Source organism: Chiloscyllium plagiosum, unplaced genomic scaffold (assembly GCF_037043375.1).
Source record: "Chiloscyllium plagiosum isolate Xiang-an unplaced genomic scaffold, Cpla_swu_hap1 HiC_scaffold_12, whole genome shotgun sequence".
Taxonomy (NCBI): Eukaryota; Metazoa; Chordata; class Chondrichthyes; order Orectolobiformes; family Hemiscylliidae; genus Chiloscyllium; species Chiloscyllium plagiosum.
The window spans coordinates 9,015,950-9,036,452 of NW_028270150.1; the positions used below are offsets into that span (position 1 = coordinate 9,015,950).

Genomic DNA, 20,503 nt, shown 5'->3' on the forward strand with positions numbered 1-20,503 from the left:
TTATAGCAAAAGTTTACAGTTTGATGTAACTGAAATTAAACATTGTAAAAGACCTGGATTGCTTGTTAAGTGTTTGGATTTCCTCCCACAATCCAAAGATGTGCAGGTTATGGTTGATTGGTCATGCTAAATTGCCATTAGTGCTCAGGCTAGGAGCTTAGCCAGGGGTAAATATAGTGTAGGGGAATGGGTCTGGGTGGGTTACTCTTCAGAGGGTTGGTGTGGACTTGTTGGGCCAAAGGGCCTGTTTCCACACTGTAGGGTTTCTGTTCAAAGCTGCTGTTGGCGGAAGAATTGAGAAGTGGGGACACTGATGTAAAGAAGTCGGCAAAAGACCCAAAGGTGACATGAGGCAAGATTGAGAACAACGGGCCTGGAATCCTTCACCTGAGGATTTGATGGTGGATTTCTAAAGGAGAACTATCTAGGGACAATTTAAAATGCTGCAGGGCTGCGAGGAATTTGTGAGGGGAGTGGCACTGACTGAAGATGCCCTTGTAGGGCGCTAGCACAGACAGTCATCATGGGCTGAGTGGCCTCTCTGTGTGCTGCAACCACGGTATCATTCTGTGAGGCACACATTCACATCACATGTCGATGGGGAGATGCTGGTGCACTTTGGCTTCGTCTGCTGGCAGGAGGGAGCAGACTGCTGCCAGATTAAATAATGAGACTTTTCCATTGCTATAATTCATGGCAAAACAGCAACCGTCACTGAATTTTCAGCCTGCGATGTTTCTGACAACCGCAGGGTGCTGGATACAAAGACTCAGACCAAGCTTCATTTAATTATGCAAATGAATGTAATTGGAATCAAGTGTTTTAATTAATTACTCATAAATGAACAGCTTTTGCCTTGCATTATTTGTGTATCCCGCTGCCTTGTTTCCACCCTCTCTCACTGACTATCTCCATCTATACCCTCTGCTCTCTCTCTCCTTCTGCCGCCCTTTTTGTCCATTTATCTGGAGCCTGTTTTTCTTGTTCTGTGTCACTGTTTCTCTCCTGGACAGCTGCCCTGTCCCTTACTCCTTTTCTTGGTCTCTCACTTTTTGCCCCTTGATTTTCTTGAGTTCTTTCTGACAGCATTCCTACTCTCTGTCTTCCTAAGGCTTGGTCCATTTCTATCTTTCTCGCTCTCTCTTTGTCTTTCTGATTGCAGCAATGCCTCTTTGTCGATCCAACTATTTCTCACTTCCCTGCATTCTCTCTTGGTGTTGCTATCTGATGCATTCTGTTCATTAGATTCTTTGTCTCTGCTTGTCTCTTTAACAATTTCTCTCCGTCCATCACTCTCTGTCCTGCTTTTGTCTCTCCCTCCCTAATCTGGCTTTGCTGGTGACAGAATCATTTCTCTCGTCTATTCCCAGGTATAGAATATCCCATAGTTTACCATCTAAATGACCATGGGAGACCAGGCTCTTTGGCTGCAATGTCCAGAGTCTGGTGCTAGAAAATTACAAGGATCAGGGAAATCGACATTTCAGACAAGAGCCCTTCAAAAGGAATGACTTTAGCCTGAAATGTCAATTCTCCTGCTCCTCGGATGCTGCCTGACCGGCTGTGCTTTTCCAGCGCCACACTCTCAACTCTGATCTCCAACATCTGCAGTTCTCACTTCCTCCTCTTTGACTACAGGGGGCTTCACTGCTCAGTTGAATATTGACCTTCCCTGATGGCCACACAAATGTACCTTGTAGTTGTTAAGAAAATTCGGTTGGAGAAGGGACACCATTTATTCAGATCCCACCATTTACAACTTCACAGTGTTTACACGGCAGCATATGGAGGACAGAAAGATCCCACAAACCCCAATGTGATAAAAGATCTGTTTCCATGACATTTCTGAGGCACGAATATTGCTCAGGATACCAGGTAGAGTTCACTCAAGGTCTTTCTCCAGCAGTCATAAAAGGTGCTATATAAATGCAAGTACTTCTTTCTTTGAAGTTTCCAGAGAACAGCACACAGGGAAGAAAACAGCCACAAAAAAGAAATCATCCCAATGCTTCCCCACCTGGGAATTTTCTATTTTTTTTCATTCATGGGAAGTGGTTATCACTCACTCGACCAGCACTAAATGGACAATAAGTGTTGGCCTAGCTAGAGACACCCTCATCCTGTGGATTAATGATAAATTATTGCCCATCCCTAATTGCCCAGAGGGCAGTTAAGAGTCGACCACATTGTTGTGGGTCTGGAGTCACATGTAGGCAAGACCAGGTAAGGATGGCAGTTTTTCTTCCCTAAAGGACATTATGAACCAGGTGGGTTTTTCCAACAATTGACAATGGCTTCATGGTCATCATTAGACTCTGAATTCCAGATTATTATTGAATTCAAATTCCACCATCTCCCACTGGCAGGAGTCAAACCCAGGAGCCCCAGAACGCTAGCTGGGTTTTTGGATTAACAGTCAAGGGATAATACCATTAGACCATAAGAGAGAAAATGCTGGAAAATGGCAGCATCTGTAAGGAGAGAAAAGAGCTGCCGTTTTGAGACTAACAGACCCTTTGTCAAAGCTGTTATTTGTTTTTACCATTTGTTTTTACCATTAGACCATTGTCCGCCACACCCTCTGAAAAGGGAGATGGGTGATGCACATGACAGATTGAATAGCTTGGAAATAAATCACTCTGGAAGCAGGAACATAAAGGTGAAGCAGAGGAACAAGATCAGCACTTAAGGATGTAAAATCAAACACACAGCTGGTTAAAGAGGCGTTACAGTCCAAAGTGATCTTGGGGAGATCCTAGAGATACAGCAGAGAACAATCAATTCAATTCAATTCAGAGTGGACAGGTATCTCTGTTTGCAAACAGGCCCACTCCAATCAGGTGACACAATGACATTTCATTGACATACAGGCACCTGACTTGAATTCTGCAGCACGTCCATCGTGCTGGGTACAACTCTGCTCTGCTGCTGTGGAAATGCCACCTCCTCAGAGGCCGGTAACCTGGAGGGAAGTCAGGATCGGAATCCACACAAGCTCTGGCTTATGAAAGAGAATCTGGTAAAGACAAGCTAACCGGTTTCAAGGGGCTCTCTCCGAATTTCAGACACTCTCACAGTGCAGGCAGAGATTATTCGGCCCTTCATAACATGTGCTGGGAAAAAAACGACCCAATTACAGTCACTTTCCTCTGTCTAATCTCTCACGCCCGGGCAAATGTTTCCTGCTCTCTCTGTAAAGCCAGAGATATCTAACAACCAGATCAATGCTGAGCTGTGGAGAGAAATCAGAGTTAACAGTTCAGATCCAGAACAGTTCTGAGGAAGGGTCACTCCACCTGAAATGTTAACTCTGATTTCTCTCCACAGATGCTGCCAGACCTGCTGAGCTTCTCCAGCAACTTGTATTTGTTTCAGATTCACAGCATCTTTTAGTTTTCATATGACAACTAGCTCTGAATGAGCAGAGATCTCCTTCCACATTAAGTAATTTCTGCTTTCAGCTCTCACTCTGAGTTCCATTCCCAAGGACTCTCTCTCTGCCAACAGTGGATCTGCTACCCTCCCTCACTGTACTGATCAATTCATAAATGCGATTCCAGCCAGATATTCACTTCATCGTTAACACTGTCCATTTGCAGTTCAGTCACCTCGCCTGGCTTCACCCGAGTCTCTGCTCCTCATTCTTGTTTTTGGTGTCCCTGGGACTTGACCACCCCAACACACTCCTGGCTGGTCTCTGACATTCCGCTCTCTGGATACTTGACAACATCCAAAACCCTGCTCTCAGTGTGTTGTCACTGACAATAAGTCCCCATTCCTTCAACATCCCCCTGTCCTCAGTAACTGACACTGACTCCCAGCAGGAAACATCTCCATATTACCATTCAAGTCCTCCTTATCTTTGGAATCTTCACTTTCAACCCTCCGAGTTATCTATATTCCTATGATTCCCGCCTCCTTTCCTCGATCTCCAATTTTAATGGCTCCATAGCTGGGTTCAGCACCTGGGCCTAAAACTCTGCAATTCTCGCCCTCGACCCTTCACCATCTCTCCTCCTTTCAGAGTCTCCCTAAAAGCACTCCCTTTGATCAAGTTTATTTTCACTTGCCATTATATCGCTTAATGTGGCTCATACTTTCCAGTGAAGTGCCTCAGGATGTTTCACTTTGTTAATGGAACTATACAAGTTACTTTGTCGTTTTAATTATTAATCCAATTTTGATCATTCCTATTGAATCAACTTCCGCCACCCTTTCAGACAGTGAAAGCCCAATCCCAACAACGCACCATATATAAAAAAAACCTCCCGACCACACGGTTGTTTTCACAATTAACTTAAGGCTATGTACCAAGTCACTGACTCTCTGATCAGTGGCAACAGTTTCTCTTTAATTCACCTATCCATCTTCCTTTTGTCCCACTTCAAACTTTTGTCGAAGCACTTCCCAAATCAATGACAAATCTCCGTTTCTCTTCTTGCCTGGTCAGCTGTGGGTGAGGTTGTGATTCCGGGTAATCTCCCAGCTTCCAGTCTCGTTCCCAGCTCGTCATTCATCCATGCAATCCATCGGTGGGACAGATGGAGACCATTCAGCCCCTCGCATCTGTTCTACCATTCAACTGGATTGTCAATAATTAATTTCTTAACTTTATCTCCCCATGGTAGTTCTAAATATTCTTAACAAGCTCACCAAACAAAAGTATAGCAAGTACTGTTGTAAAACTTCTGATTCAAGTACAGTCTTGAGAGATTTTTGAAGAAGGAGTTTGACATTACTGTTAGTCCTTGTGTGAAGTACTGTTTCCTGCCATCAGACCTCGTTCTCCCCAACAACATGAGACATTTTTTCCCCTAATCTTGTCTATCAATTTTTTAAAATTATCTTTAACATTCCAATAATGTCACACTTTGATTTTTTTCATGCTCAATGGAACACAAATATCTTTGGATCAACCAATCAGGGATGTTATGATACACCAATGGAGCAAATAGGATTTGAACACAGGTCTCCTACCTCAGGGGTGTGGACATTACCACTGATCTACAGCAGCCCACTCAAAGCAAGGTAATTGTGACCTGCCTTCATAATTAACCTTAAAACCATTGTGGTGACTCTGGGCTCTGCTGACTCCTTCCTGCGATGTGGGGCTTGGGACTGAACACACCTGAATCTACCTGGGATTTCCCCAGAGCTCTGTATGGCTGTAATATGACTAACACCCCTCTCTATTGCAACTCCAAGCCATCCTGAAATAGTGACTTGTATTCCATTAATCTTCTTACTTACTCTTTTTGATCATTGCCACTGCAGGTTACTCTATCCCTACCCATTACAAATGCCTTCCTCCACCAAGCAGGCAATGTATAGCAATGAAGCAAAGGAAAGTTACCCAACTTGTCTTCTATCAAACTTAGGGATGTCAAATTATGACACATCAATTTCCACCGCACTATTGGTCAGCACTAACTCAATATGTGTTAGAAATGGAAGATGGAATCTGCAAGTATGGTTGAATATGGAGGTCCATTGACTCTACTCCGAGCTGGAGATACCCTTACCTTGAGTACGGACTGGTTCACTCATCTGACTCGGGTCACTGACCCCCTGACTGTTGACGGCTCGCACCATGAAGAGGTAGATAGTGTTCGGTCTCAGTCCTCTGACGGTGTGCAAAGTGTCCTTCACATGTTCTGCCACTGTTTGCCAGCTGTTACTGACGGACTGGCTGTGGGATCAAATCGAGATCATACTCGTTATCTCACAGTTCAGTTTTTTCTCCCTGATCCTCGCTCCCCCCCCCTTCTTCCTCACACCTCCCATCCACGACCGCCATTCCTCCCCACTGTCCCCAATTCCTTCATCAAATATTGGCAACCTACAAACATGGAATGACAGGAGGCCATTCGGCCCTTCGAGCCTGCTCCACCATTCAATAAGGTCACGGCTGAGCTGATTTAACCCTATATTCCTGCAAATTCTGAGATAATCTTAATCTTGGGAATCAAGAATCTGTCTACCTTTTGCCGGAAAAATATTGAAAGATTCTGCAGGATCTGAGACATTTCAATTAAGTCACCTCTGACTCTTCTAAACTCAAAAGGATACTGGCCCAACCTGTCTAGCCTTTCCTCATGACGCAATCCACTCATTCCAAGGATTAGTCTAGTAAACCTTTTCTGAACTGCTTCCAATGCATTGACACTGCTCAGTAAGTGCAGTGACCAGCACTGTACACATTACTCCAGCTGTGATAATGGATGATCTAACTGAGGTAGTTAAAATAGGATAAGGAGTTCAAATTGGGGGATAAAGTTTAAAGTCAGAGGCATTCAAGGGCTTTGCAAAGCAACATGTCTTCACAAAAAGGATCGTGGAATGTTGCTCTCAAATGAAAGCCAAGTACAGTTAATGCTGGGAATCTGAAATGAAAATGGAAAGTGTAGCCGAAACTCAGCAGATCAGGCAGTCTCAGTGGACAGAGAAATAGCTTTAACCTTTCAAGTTCAGCAACTCCTTCAGAACCTGAGAAGTAGCCATGTTGGACTTGAAACATGAACTCTCTTTCTCTCTCCACAGATGCTGCCAGATGTGCTGAGTTTCTCCAGCATTCTCTGTTTCTATTTGTGGAACTTTGGAACTCCATCCCCTTAAAGATAGTCTGTGGTCAGTTGAAACCTTCAAGACTGAGATTGATGTTTTCCTTTGTTGAGCAAAAATACATTAAGGGTTATGGAAACAAACCAAATAACTGCAGTTAAGGTTGAGATAGGATATGCCCCAGTTAGACTCAAGGGGCTGAATGGCCTCCTGTTGTAATGTTTAAATCAGTTTTTTGCAAATACATTCATTCTGTGATGCCTCACTCCTGGCCCTTATATCAATGGTAGACATTCCCTATTTTTAACTTCAAGCCCTTGCTGCTTTGAAAACCTTTATTAAATATTCCTGTTAACCTTCTCTGCTGCAAGGAGAACAAGTCTTAACACCATTGCCGTCTGTCATTTGATGAAGACAGAGACCAGGAATAGAAAGCAAACACATGGTGTAATCTGGTAATACAATTACCTCACGCTTAATCTGCTAATACAATTAGCTTGTACATAATGAGCTCTCAGGCACTAATTCCTGAATACAAAACGAAATTTACCCGAGGACCCCTTGTCGCCTGGCAACTGGGGCTTTGGCATGAGGAGTGAGAACACAGTGGAGCCAGGAGGTAAGTTACCACTTGAGTAGCACAACAGCCCTGCCTTTTCTAAACCTCAGATGTGATCGCAATAAGGCTCTTGTCGATGTTCAGCTGGTCTGCCCGAAGATCTGGAGCTCACTGAAGCGTGCCCACATGGCAGTGCCAAGACCTCTGACTATGAGGTCATGCTTGGGCTATCAGCCTCCTTAATATCAAATTCTCATCCTCACTTACAGATCCCTTCATGATCTTATCTCCCATCTCTATCTCTGTCGTTTCCTCCAGACGGACTGAACCTTATTGACAATTCTGCGTGCTGTCGATTTTGTTCTCTACGATTTCCAAGGCTCTGGAAGTGGTGTGTGATCCTGGCAGAGTCCCATATTTGAAATAAAAAATCGAAATGAAGCAAGAGCAGGCCATTTGGCACTCTCAAGACAAATTGCCAAACATCCAACATAATCGCGGCTGATCTCTATCTCAGTGCTTCAATCTCTTTCTCCCCATTACCTCTGGATGGCTTTCAAATCTAAAAAAGTATCCATCTCTTTAATGAGTGTATTCGGAGACTTGGCCTCTACAGCTTTCTGTGGTACAGAATTAAATAGGTTCACGATTCTTTGAGTGAAGAAATTTCTCCTCATCTCAGTCCAATTTCTCCTCATCTCAAAATGGCCTACTCCGTAGCCTGAAACTATGTCCTCTGGTTTGAGACTCTCCAACCAGGGAAAACATCCTCCCTGCATCTAGTCTGTCCAGCCCTGTTAGAATTTTATACGATTCAGTCAGATCCCATTCCCCCCACCACTCATCCTTTTAAAGTCTAGTGAATACAGGCCCAGTTGAACCAATCTGACCTCACAGGGCAGTCCTACCATTCCTGGAATCAGCCTCAGCTGCAGTCCCTTTGTTCCAAGTATATCCTCTCTTAGATAGGGAGAGCGAAACTGCACTCAATCCCCCCAGTGTGGTCTCAGCAAGGCCTTCTACAACTGCAATCTCAGCCCTCTGCCTGAACTCAACTCCTCCAGCACAAAGGAGAAAGTGAGGTCTGCAGATGCTGGAGATCAGAGCTGGAAATGTGTTGCTGGAAAGGCGCAGCAGGTCAGGCAGCATCCAGGGAACAGTCGACGTTTCGGGCATAAGCCCTTCTTCAGGAATCCTCCTGAAGAAGGGCTTATGCCCGAAACGTCGATTCTCCTGTTCCCTGGATGCTGCCTGACCTGCTGCACCTTTCCAGCAACACATTTCCAGCTCCTCCAGCACAAAGGCCCCTGATATAGCATTAGCCTTCCTAGTCGCTTGCTGCACCTGCCTGTTTACTTTCTTTGCTTGATATGTTAGGACACCCAGATCCCTTCACACATCACTTCCTACCATCTCAAAAATTAAATAGAACTGAAGTGCAAAACATCAGATTTAGCCACACTGTGCTGCATCTGCCATGCTTTCCCACAAATCACCCCAAAGTCTCCTTGCACTCTCTTCACAACTCACAATCCCAACCAGTTTTATGTTCTCTTCTGACATCTCTTGATCCCTCCGACACTGCATGGTCATGTCCTAATGTTGGTAATATCAGGTAAAGGTCCTGTGTAACAGCAAAAATTGCTCTGGTTCAGAGCAATGGGAGTCCTGAACTCCGTGAAAAAAAGCTGTGAGCCTGGGGTCAATAGAAAATCACAAGACTAAGCTTGACAAACTGTTGATAATTTGGAGTATTAAGGGGTGCAGAACCAGGGCAGATATGCAGAGTTAAGACATCAGAAATGGCAGTACAATTTTGAGGGACTGAATGGTCTCTTCTGGCTCCTCTGTCATCTACTTAAACCATTGAATTCCTGGTGTCATGATTTCAGCCAAGATTATTTTTTATTCATTCCTGGGATATGGGCGTCACTGGCTGACCCAGTGTTTATTTTTGCCCATCCCTAATTGCCCTTGAGAAGCTATTGCTGAGCTGCTTTCTTGAACCACTGCAGTCCATGTGCTGCAGGTAGACCCCCTAATGCTCTGAGGGAGGAAATTCCAGGATTTTGACCCAGCAACAGTGAAGGATCGTCCGATATTATTCCAAGGCAGGATGGCAAGTGGCTTGGAGGTCTTTTTTGTGAGCTACTTAGCAGAACGATAGTCCGCTCTGGTATTTACAGAATTGAGGAGGAAAGATTATCTTCACAGAAACCAATATGTAACAGATTTAATGGAATTAGACAAACCCATTGTAGAGAAGGCCATTCTGGTCATCTTGTCTGCACTGTCTGAAAGGGAATTTATGTTTGCCCAACAGCCCTTGCGTTTAGTCTGTAACCCTGAATGTTTCTCACCATCAGGAACCAGATTACCCAGTTTCAGGTGGAAGATTCCACATTTTAAACAATTCTCTAAGTGAGAGAAAATCTTCTCATTCCCCCTTTCATACCTTCAATCTGTATCTGCTGAAAGGTCATCACTTTACACTGTTGACTCTGTTTCTCTCTACATGGATGCTACCTAAATTGCTGAGCGTTTCCAATATTTTCCCTTTTTCATTTCAGATTTCAAAGTTTTTGTATTCCACTTGCGTTTTCAATGTCTGACCATGCTCACTGACCCAGTCACCAGATTAAATCAGTGTTTGCAATGTGTCCGACAAAGACCAATTGCTCATTCTGTACCTGTACACTCACAGAGGGCTGAGCAAGCTACGTCCGTGATGGGAATCCTCTAACTGCTGACTAACATGAGAGAAAGAAATTTAATTTCTATAGCACCTTTCACAGGCTCAGGATGTCCTGAAGTGTTTTACACCCAATGAACATATTTTTCTGAAGTGTTGCCATTGTAATTTAGGGAATACAACAACCAGTTTGTGCACAGCAAGCTCTCACCAAGAATAAGAGATAATTTGCTTCTTAATAATGTTGATTGACAAATATGTAATGGGTAAGACACGAGGAAGGCCAATCAGAAAAATGCTGTTGGGATCTGACACAACGAATACAGAACGTTTAATGAAAGTTCAATGTTCCTTTTGGAAGACAACTTCAGACAACACAGTACTCCCTCAGTACGGAGACTGACAGTGTCAACATTAGATTATTGCGTTGGAGTGAGATTTGAACCTACAACTTGCTGACGCAGCTGGTGAGCTTCAGTTTAAACTTTGGAGATGGGGCTCATGGGAGCAAAGGAACAGGAGTAGGCCATTCAGCCCATTAAGGCTGCCATACCATTCAATATAACAGTGGCAGAACTTGTCTCTTACTTATCACGTTCCCATCACCCTGTCCGCCACTGGTATTCAGAAATCTAATGATCTCAAATTTAAACACACTGATCTTCCACAGTACTCAGTGAAGAGGACGTTCACCAGAATGTTGCCTGGTATGGATGGTGCTAGCTATGAGGAGAGGTTGAGTAGATTAGGATTATTTTTATTAGAAAGATGGAGGTTGACAGGGGACCTGATTGAGGTCTACAAAATCATGAGAGGTATAAACAGGACGGATAGCAAGAAGCTTTTTCCCAGAGTGGGGGACTTAATTACCAGGGGTCACAAGTTCAAGGTGAGAGGGGGAAAAGTTTAAGGGAGATATTTGTGGAAAGTTCTTTACGCAGAGGGTGGTAGGTGCCTGGAATGCGTTGCCAGTGGAGGTGGTAGAGGAGGACACGATAGCATCATTGAAGATGTATCTAGACAGATACATGATTAGGCAGGGAGCAGAGGGATACAGATCCTTAGAAAATAGGCAGCAGGTTTAGATAGAGGATCTGGATAGGCGCAGGCATGGAGGGTCGAAGGGCCTGTTCCTGTGCCATAATTTTCTTTGTTCTTTGTTTTACTCCTGTGGTAGACAATTCCATAGGTACACTATACTCTGAATAAAATAATTTCTCCTCATAAGGCCATAAGACACAGAAGCAGTAGCAGGCAGTTCAGCCCATCACATCTGTTCCAGCATTCAACAGAATCATGGATAGTCTGATCATCCTTGACTCCTACTTCCTGTCTTTTCCCCCATATCCCTCATTTCTCTTGCTGATTACAAGCCTGTCCATCTCAGCCTTGAATATACTTAATGACCCAGCCTCGACAGCCTCTGGTGGTAAAGAATTCCACAGATTCACTCCCCTCTGACAGAAGAAATTCCACCTCATCTCTGTCTGAAATGTGCAACCCCTTATTCTGAGATTACACCCTCTGGTCCGAGATTCTCCCACAAGGAGAAACAACCTTACAACAATTCCCTCAAGTCCTCAAAATATGTTTCTGATTCCAAATCTAAGGGGCACACCTCTCATTTTTAAACTGTGCCCCCTGAGTTTGGACTCCCCAACCAGGGAAATATCTGCATTGACACCATCTACTTCTTCAAGTAATTTGTCGATGTCAATGAGATCTCTCAGTTTCTGGAAATTCTGCAGAATACAGGAACAGTTAGTCTAATATCTCTTTACTGGATAGTTGGCCCCATCCTAGAAACATGCCCAGGATATCTTTGTTGCACACCCTCCCATGGGTAACAACGCCTTCACTGAGATAAGGAGAGTAAAACTGCACACAGTGCTCCAGGGGTGGGTGAAGCAAGCTCCAATACAATTGAAGCAAGACTTCACTACTGTTCTCAAATCCTTTTGCAATAAAGACATATATTCCATCAGCCTTCTGCACAGCTTGCTGCACCTGCAGTTAGTGAGGACTGCAGTTGCTGGAAGTCAGAGTCGATAAAAGGTGGAGCTGGAAAGGCACAGCAGCTCAGACAGCATCAGAGGAGCAGGAAAGTCAACGTTTCGGGTAGGAACCTTCATCAGGACCTCCACATGTCGGAGGCAGAGGGGTGACCTTATAGAGGTCTACAAAATTATGAGGGGAATGGATAGTATAAATAGACCAAGTCTTTTCCCTGGGGTGGGGGAGTCCAGAACTAGAGGGTTTAGAGTGAGAGGGGAAAGATATAAAAGAGACCTAAGGGGCAACTTTTTCACACAGACAGTGGTATGTGTAGGGAATGAGCTGCCAGAGGAAATGGTGGAGGCTGGTACAATTACAACATTTAAGAGGCATTTGGATGGGTACATGAATAGGAAGAGTTTGGAGGGATATGGGCCGGTACGGCCGGTGGGACTAGATTGGGTTGGGATGTCTGGTCGGCATGGACGGGTTGGACCGAAGGGTCTGTTTCCATGCTGTACATCTCTATGACTCTATGACTCTATGTTAGCCTTTTGTGACTTATTGACAAGGATACCTTTGTACATTGACGTTTTCAAACTTCTAACCATTTCAGAAATAATCTCCACGTGTTTCTCCTATCAAAGTGAATAGTCTCACCTTTCTCCCCCATTATATTCCACCTGCCACATTCTTACAGATTGACCAAGCCTGTCCATGCCTTCCTGAACTTGCTTAACATCTTCCTCACGAACACACGTTCACCTACCACTTGTCCCGGCTCAGCTGGGGACAGTGTATGGTTGATGAAGAGATGGTTTCTTTCTCTCATGTACCTGAAGGCCTCAATGACGTAGGATGTGACGGGCGATGACCCACTATGGCTTCCTGCTAACCATGAGAGGGTGACAGTGCTCTTTGTAACATCAGCAACCTGAGGTTTGGAAGGTGACCCAGGAAGAGCATCCATATCCATCTTCACGTTGACGGTCACTGCACCTGACTCTGCACAAAATAAAACACAATCTGTTCAAGAGACAGCCCAGATTCTGATCCCCACCCCACCACCACCCCACTTCTCAAATCACCTTCAATGAGACACAACGTTCCAATGACTTACAGCTGAGCATCCAACACATTATCGAGGAGAAAGTGAGGTCTGCAGATGCTGGAGATCAGAGCTGAAAATGTGTTGCTGGAACAGCGCAGCAGGTCAGGCAGCATGCAGGGAACAGGAGAATCGAGGTTTCGGGCATAAGCCCTTCTTCAGAAATGTCGATTCTCCTGTTCCCTGGATGCTGCCTGACCTGCTGCGCTGTTCCAGCAACACATTTTCAGCTCCAACACATTATCCCCAACTTCTGCACAGATCCCCTTAATTCTCAATTCTTGACCATCCACTGATGCCTTGCTTAAAAAAAAAACAGCACAACCACTAGACGCATTGTGTAAAGTGTTTTACAGTTTCCAGTGTGGTTACTCTTCTAAATCGATGACACAGCAGCCAATCTATACTCTGGATTAGTGGTGCTGGAAGAGCACAGCAGTTCAGGCAGCATCCAAGGAGCAGCGAAATCGACGTTTCGGGCAAAAGCCCTTCATCTTTATTCCTGATGAAGGGCATTTGCCCGAAATGTCGATTTCGCTGCTCCTTGGATGCTGCCTGAACTGCTGTGCTCTTCCAGCACCACTGATCCAGAATCTGGTTTCCAGCATCTGCAGTCATTGTTTTTACCTAGCCAATCTAGGTCAGGTGAATTGGCCATGCTAAATTGCCCATAGTGTTAGGTAAGGGGTAAATGTAGGGGTATGGGTGGGTTGCGCTTCGGCGGGGCGGTGTGGAGTTGTTGGGCCGAAGGGCCTGTTTCCACACTGTAAGTAATCTAATCTAATCTAATCTAATCTAATCTAATCTATACAGCAAGCTCTCACAGGGCGCAATGTCATGAATACCACATAACCTGTCTTTTCTCATGTTAATGTCAGGGTATACATGAGTCACAATATGAGGGAGAACTCAACTCATAGAATCAGACTGTACAGAAGTTGGCCCTTTGGCCCATCAAGTCTATACTGCTCTTTGTCAAACAGATGTCATGAAATCTTGTAAATCAACCTGGAAGGGCGGAAAAGGCCTCAGTTCAAAGTCACAGCAGACAGACAGCACCTCCAGCAATGTGGCACTCCCTCAGTGGGAGTGTTTTTTTTAATGAGGTGCAGTCTGTAGGGGGACAGCATTTATGACCCATCATGAAATGCATGGTAGAGGGAAGGTAAGTCAATCCTATTGCTGTGGGTCTGGAGTCACGTGGAGGCCAGCTGTTTCCTTCCATAAAGGACACGATGAACCAGATGGGTCTTATTTTTTTTAACAGCAATGGCCACACAGTAACCATGAGATTTGCTTTTCACTCCAGATTGGATTCAGACTTCACCACCTGCCCTGGTGGGATTTGAACTACATTCTCAGGGCATTTTCCCGGAGCTCAGGGCCACTTGTCCAGTGACATGACCACTGCACTAACACCTCCTAAGTGGGTGCTTGGCTCAACGTGGAGATTTCGGAGTCAGAGGTAAGAGTGCTCAGACCAAACCTCTAACCCTTCAGATGCCCACTGCCCAGGTGCTGACCCTATTCACCTCACGTGTGACAACCCCACACCCACTCTGTAACTTGCCCACCTAATCCATGACCCCTTTTTGCTGGAAGCTTCTTATCTGATTTGCTGCCCTCAGTCTTCCTTCCGAATTATAACCCCTTGGAGTTTCAAGCCAATGGGTAGTCCCATTCACTGATTTCCCGCACCCCCTTTCCTTCATCTTTCCTACCTGAGTATCTGACCTTATGAGCCTTCGCGTCTCGATTAAAGATAAGGGTGAAGATAAAGGGATTGAGAACTACTTTGTGTTTATCGCAATGAGGATCAGGAATGAAACATTACCTCGCACTTCCAAAAACGCACTCCAGGAGGTTTCCCCACTTGAGCTAGTGGCAACACAGGTGTAGATTCCAGAATCTGTGACCTAGGATTAGGATGAAAAGGTGAGTCAGACATCATTGTTCATTAATCCTCAGCAAGTGTTCAACCCTATTGAAATGAGGTGGAGGTGTCAGTGTTGGACTAGGGTGGATAAGGTCACCAGGTTATAGTCCAACAGGTTTATTTGAAATCACAAGCTTTCAGAGCACTGCCCTTTCGTCAGGTCACCTGAAAACTTGTGATTTCAAATAAACCTGTTGCATTATAAACTGGTGTCGTGAGACTTCTAATCTCTTGAAAGAGTAAGAAGCTCGAAATGATTAGATTACTTACAATGTGGAAACAGGCCCTTTGGCCCAACAAGTCCACACCAACCCGCCGAAGCGTATATCACCCAGACCCATACTCCTACATTTACCCCTTCACCTAACACTACGGGCAATTTAGCATGGCCAATTCACCTAACCTGCACATTTTTTTTGGATTGTGGGAGGAAACCGGAGCACCCGGAGGAAGCCCACGCAGACACGGGGAGAATGTGCAAACTCCACACAGTCAGTCGCCTGAGGCGGGAATTGAACCCGGGTCTCTGGCGCTGTGAGGCAGCAGTGCTAACCACTGTGCCACCGTGCCGCCCATGTGGAAGTTTAAAGAAACTTAAGACGATCCATGCCTACAGATTGGTAAAATACCAAAGGACACAAACAGAAACAAATCAAGAGAAGAATAAAGAGGTAAAGCCTGTGAAATGCATATTTGTTTTATTTTACAAACATGGGACATGGGTGTCACTGGCTGGGCCCAGCATTTATCGTCCGTCCCTAGTTGCCCCTTGAGAAGGTGGGGGTGAGCTGCCTTCTTGAACCGCTGCAGTCCGCGTACTGCGGGTTGACCCTTAGGGAGGGAATTCCAGGATTCTGATCCAGCGACAGTGAAGGAACGGCGATACATTTCCAAGTCAGGATGGTGAGTGGCTTGGAGGGGAACTTGCAGGGGGTGGTGTTCCCATGTATCTGCTATCCTTGACTTTCTAGACGGAAGTGGTCGGCTGATTGGAATGGGCTGTCTAACTGGATCTCTCTTACAAAGAGCTAGCATATGTGTGATGGACTGAACTGCCTTCCCCTCGTAGTTTTATTTTACATTGCTAATAGGGAGTGCAGGCATCAGCCTTGGAATTCCATCTCCCTCCAAGGGGCCAATGCAGTACTCAAATGAAAGTTTGTTGCCTTTAATTGTTGCTCTTGGGGGCTGACCTGGGTAAAGCAAGACGATAAAGCGATGAATTTAATCCAGCTCCAACAGCAGAAATGCATTAACCCCTCTGACCTGTGCATGCCTTGCGACATGACAAGAAAGACTAAATTGTTTACTTAAAGCACCACTGACATTAATTTTTCAATAAATTCTGTTTTGTCCTAAGGCGCTTTATAATTAATTTACGTCGGACAACATTCCAAGACCTGAGGACGGACTTTCTTGCTCATGTTTTGTCTTCTGCCAGGTCTTTCTCAATCACTTCTTCTGCATCTTTTACATCAGCTGTTGGTTTGACAGGTATTCCCTTTATTCTCCTCATGTCTCAATAACTGATGATTTGCTGAGTGCAAACACAAGGGGTCAAGAGTTGTTCTTCAGCTCAGTTTTGAGAGATCAAGCTCATCAAAGTAGGTCACAGAAATTGGCATTGGTCCCTCAGAAAACAATGCAGCAGAATAGGCAACATTTATATTGTCCAGAAATTCCAACTAAGTCTTCTGCTTCTCTGAGCCATGACCTCTGTGCTCATGTCCACTCGCATAAACATAGAATATAGGAGCAGGAGGAGGCCACTCGACCCTTTGAGCCTGCTCCACCATTCAATATGCATTTGGCTGATCATCCAACTGAGTACCCTTTCTCTTCCTATATTATCTGATCCCATTAGTCCTCAGAACTATATCTAAATCCTTCCTGAAAACATTCAATGTTTTGGCCTCACTCATTTTGTGTCTTAGTCAACTCCACAGGTTCCCTACTCTCTGGGTGAAGAAAGTTCTCCTCATCTCAGTTCTAAATAGCCCACCCTGTATCCTTCATTGGTGACCCCTGGTTCTGGACTCCCTGGTCATCAGGAGCATCCTTGCTGTCAGTAGCTTGTTAGAACGTTATTGGTTTCTACAAGATCACCCCCATTCTTCCAAACTCCAGTGAATATAGTCCTAACCTTTTTTACACATCAATCCTGCCATCGCAGGAATTAGATTCACTCCTGGACTTAAAGGCCATGTACAACATGTTCATAATGTAACCCAACAGCATTAACCTGTAAATCTTCCCAATGCAGGCCAGGTGGGAAATGTGTGAGAGATTCCTGCATTTCACTGAGGGGGCATATTGCGGTTAGCGATAAAATAATTGCCATGGGCACCGTGACCAAATCTAACGCCACATTTTACTAACGAATTCAAAGTTCGACCTGCTGCCATGGTGCATCCCCGGGATTGGGCTAAGTGCCTGGATTTCTAGGCCAGCAACGTTACCATAATGCCACCTTTTCTCATGTTCAGCTGAGCACAGTCTCAGACATGGTCTACCACACGATTTTCATCCTTTTGAAGTCATACTCCTTTTTACATAGGAACGGGAGTAGGCCATTCAGCGCCTCAAGCTATGAGGTCATGACTGATCTGTGGCCTGACTTCACACAGCTGCCTTTGGCAATCCTCAATACCTCTGCTTATCAAAAGGTTATCCATTTGAACTTGACTTATTTCTGTGAACTGATCCTGTATCCACTGCTGTCTGTGGAAGAGCAAACAGGGGCAAGGGCAGTAAATTCTCAAGGGCAACTAGGGATGGCCAATAAGTACTGACCAACTGGTGTTGCCAAAACCCCATGAGTACATTAGAAAAATGTTGCAAACATCGACGACTCTTTGTGCTTCTTAACATTTCTCCTGAATGGTCTGGCCCCAATTCTCAGTGGAAATAGCTTACCTACCCTGTCTTTTCCTGTTAATATCTTAAAGACTTTGATCTGATCACCCTGAACCTTCTAAAAACTAGAGAAACCACAGTTAATTTTTTAATCCCTCCTCATAACTTAACCCCTGAAGTCCAGGTATCATCCTTGTGAACCTGCACTGTACACCCTCCAAGGCCAATGAGGTGTGATGCCCAGATTTGTGGGCGGCACGGTGGCCAAGTGGTTAGCACTGCTGCCTCACAGTGCCAGAGACCCGGGTTCAATTCCCGCCTCAGGCGACTGTCTGTGTGGAGTTTGCACATTCTCCCTGTGTCTGCGTGGGTTTCCTCCGGGTGCTCTGGTTTCCTCCCACAGAACAAAGATGTGCAGGTTAGGGTGAATTGGCCATGCTAAATTGCCCGTAGTGTTAGGTAAGGGGTAAATGTAGGGGTATGGGTGGGTAGCGCTTCGGCGGGTCGGTGAGGACTTGTTGGGCCGAAGGGCCTGTTTCCACACTGTAATGTAATCTAATCTAATGTAATCTAATCTAATCTAAATACACTATAGATTTACTCACAGTGCTCCCAGTGCGGTCTAACCAGGGTCTTGTATAACTGCCGTATAACGTCTGTATCCTTGCATTCCAGTCCTCTGGATACAAACGCTAGCATTCCATTGGCTCTCTCGATTATTTCCTGTTCATTTTTTTACTTTGTTCCTGTACCTCTCCACCAGCTTTCAGGGATGTTTCATTTTGGGGGACAGTGTGTGGTTCAAGGGCGCACCACCTTCTTCAAGGTAGCTATGAAATAGTTACACAAATGAATCCTGTCTCCTGAGATTTTTCTGGAATTATTTCTGTTCACTAGGATGGTGGAGATCTGGGGCACCCGAAAGGGCAGGTCACATGACAAGGTCGGCAATATGTCCAACTCTAGAGTTGGTAACACATGGAAAATTTGGGGTAGTACTGGCGAAATGACGTACTGACTCCAATGTTACCTTATGAAGCTGGATGGGGAACTTTCCATTGGGACATGGTGCACAGAGTGCAGAAACTGTGCTGAGGTTTGAGAGCATCCTTTCAAAGAGAACACATCAGAGGATAAACAGACTTCATACAGAATTGGTCAGAATTAGATAGTACAGAAGCACTGTCTATTCGGCTGTTTATGTCTCATATAAACACCATCCCCATATTGCTCTCAGCTCAGTTTGCTAAACTGCTGCTTTGTAATGGAGAGTGTTACGAACAGCGTGGATTCATTTCCTGCACCAGCTGAAGTGATCAGGAAGGACGTTTCTTTTCAACATCTCCCCTCAATTGAGGCCTTGGTGACCCTCAGGATAAGCCATCACCAGCCATCTCTCTCTAATGAGAGACCAGCCCCATGGTCTGGCAAGACTCTGCTGACTTCATCTTTACTCTTTCCATCTTGCCTTATCAATATATGCTTCTGAAGCTCTGCCCCCCTGTATACTTACCCATTTATTTATAAATTTGAAATAATCACCTTTTACTCCCTGTGGGTTCGAGTTTCACACTTTCACAACTCTTGTGAATTCCAGATCCGATTTATTATTGACTAATTTACATAGTTCATCCCTAGTTTTAGACTAATGCACAATTGGAAACAACGTTTCTATCTTTGAGGAGAAAGTGAGGTCTGCAGATGCTGGAGATCAGAGCTGAAAATGTGTTGCTGGAAAAGCGCAGCAGGTCAGGCAGCATCCAGGGAACAGGAGAATCGACGTTTCGGGCATAAGCCCTTCTTCAGGAACTGAAGAAGGGCTTATGCCCGAAACATCGATTCTCCTGTTCCCTGGATGCTGCCTGACCTGCTGCGCTTTTCCAGCAACACATTTTCAACAACGTTTCTATGACTACTCCATTCATAATATTAAGGATCTCTGACAGGTCACACCTTCCTTGGGTAAAGGGCATTGCCCTGTTAAGCCTTTGTTGAAAGTAAAAAGCTCTCAGATCTCAAGTCAACCTTGTCGATCTTCCTTGCCCCATCTCCAGGGCACCACATTGCGTACCCTGGGGAACGGTTTCTAAGAGATAGGATTTATAATCAAAGAGAAAGGAATAAGTTGATTAGGGATAGTCAACACAGTTTTGTGAAGGGTATGATGTGCCTCACAATCCGTATTGAGTTCTTTGAGAAGGTGACCAAATAGGTGGATGAGGGTAAAGCGGTTGATGTGATATATACAGTAGCGCCTCGACATACGAACGACTCCATTCACAAACAAATCGGTTTACGAACAGGATTGTACGTAAAATTTTGCTTCAACGTACGTACGAAATTCAAGGTACGAACGAAGGTACGAGCGCAAAAAGCCCGTGTGCGACCACGTGGTTTCATTGTTCTGCTTTGCTACGCGCTTATTGAACGCAAAAGCTCTCAGGCCCCACGTAATCTCATTCTTTGGCGCGTGCGCTGTGAACAGCGTTCGTTGCTACGCCCAAGCATTCTAACGCTATCCGAACAATGGGAAAAAGTGTGAACTTTTCGGTTCGCGTACCAGGTCCCGGAATGGATTAAGTTCGGAAGTCGAGGCGCTACTGTATAGATTTCAGTAAAGCGTTTGATAAGCTTTGGACTGAGGGGATATAGGACAGATATCAGGGGTAGTTTCTTTACTCAGAGAGTAATAGGGGGTGTGGAATGCACTGCCTGCAACAATAGTAGACTCGCCAACTTTAAGGGCATTTAAATGGTCATTGGATAGGCATATGGATGAGAATGGAATAATTTAGG

The 20,503-nt window shown here is 44.9% G+C and overlaps 1 protein-coding gene across 6 annotated transcripts in view; it reads right to left on the bottom strand.

Annotated features, from left to right (window-relative positions):
• robo2 (roundabout, axon guidance receptor, homolog 2 (Drosophila)) overlaps positions 1 to 20,503 on the bottom strand; it is a 1,751,833-nt gene that overhangs the window by 130,793 nt on the left and 1,600,537 nt on the right. For all 6 annotated transcript variants that reach the window (XM_087992449.1, XM_087992448.1, XM_087992445.1 and 3 more), the window contains 3 exons: positions 14,750 to 14,831; positions 12,644 to 12,812; positions 5,523 to 5,689 (listed from right to left, as the gene is read on the bottom strand). In XM_087992449.1, coding sequence (XP_087848575.1) covers positions 5,523 to 5,689; positions 12,644 to 12,812; positions 14,750 to 14,831 — 418 coding nt within the window. The remainder of the gene's footprint in view (positions 1 to 5,522; positions 5,690 to 12,643; positions 12,813 to 14,749; positions 14,832 to 20,503) is intronic.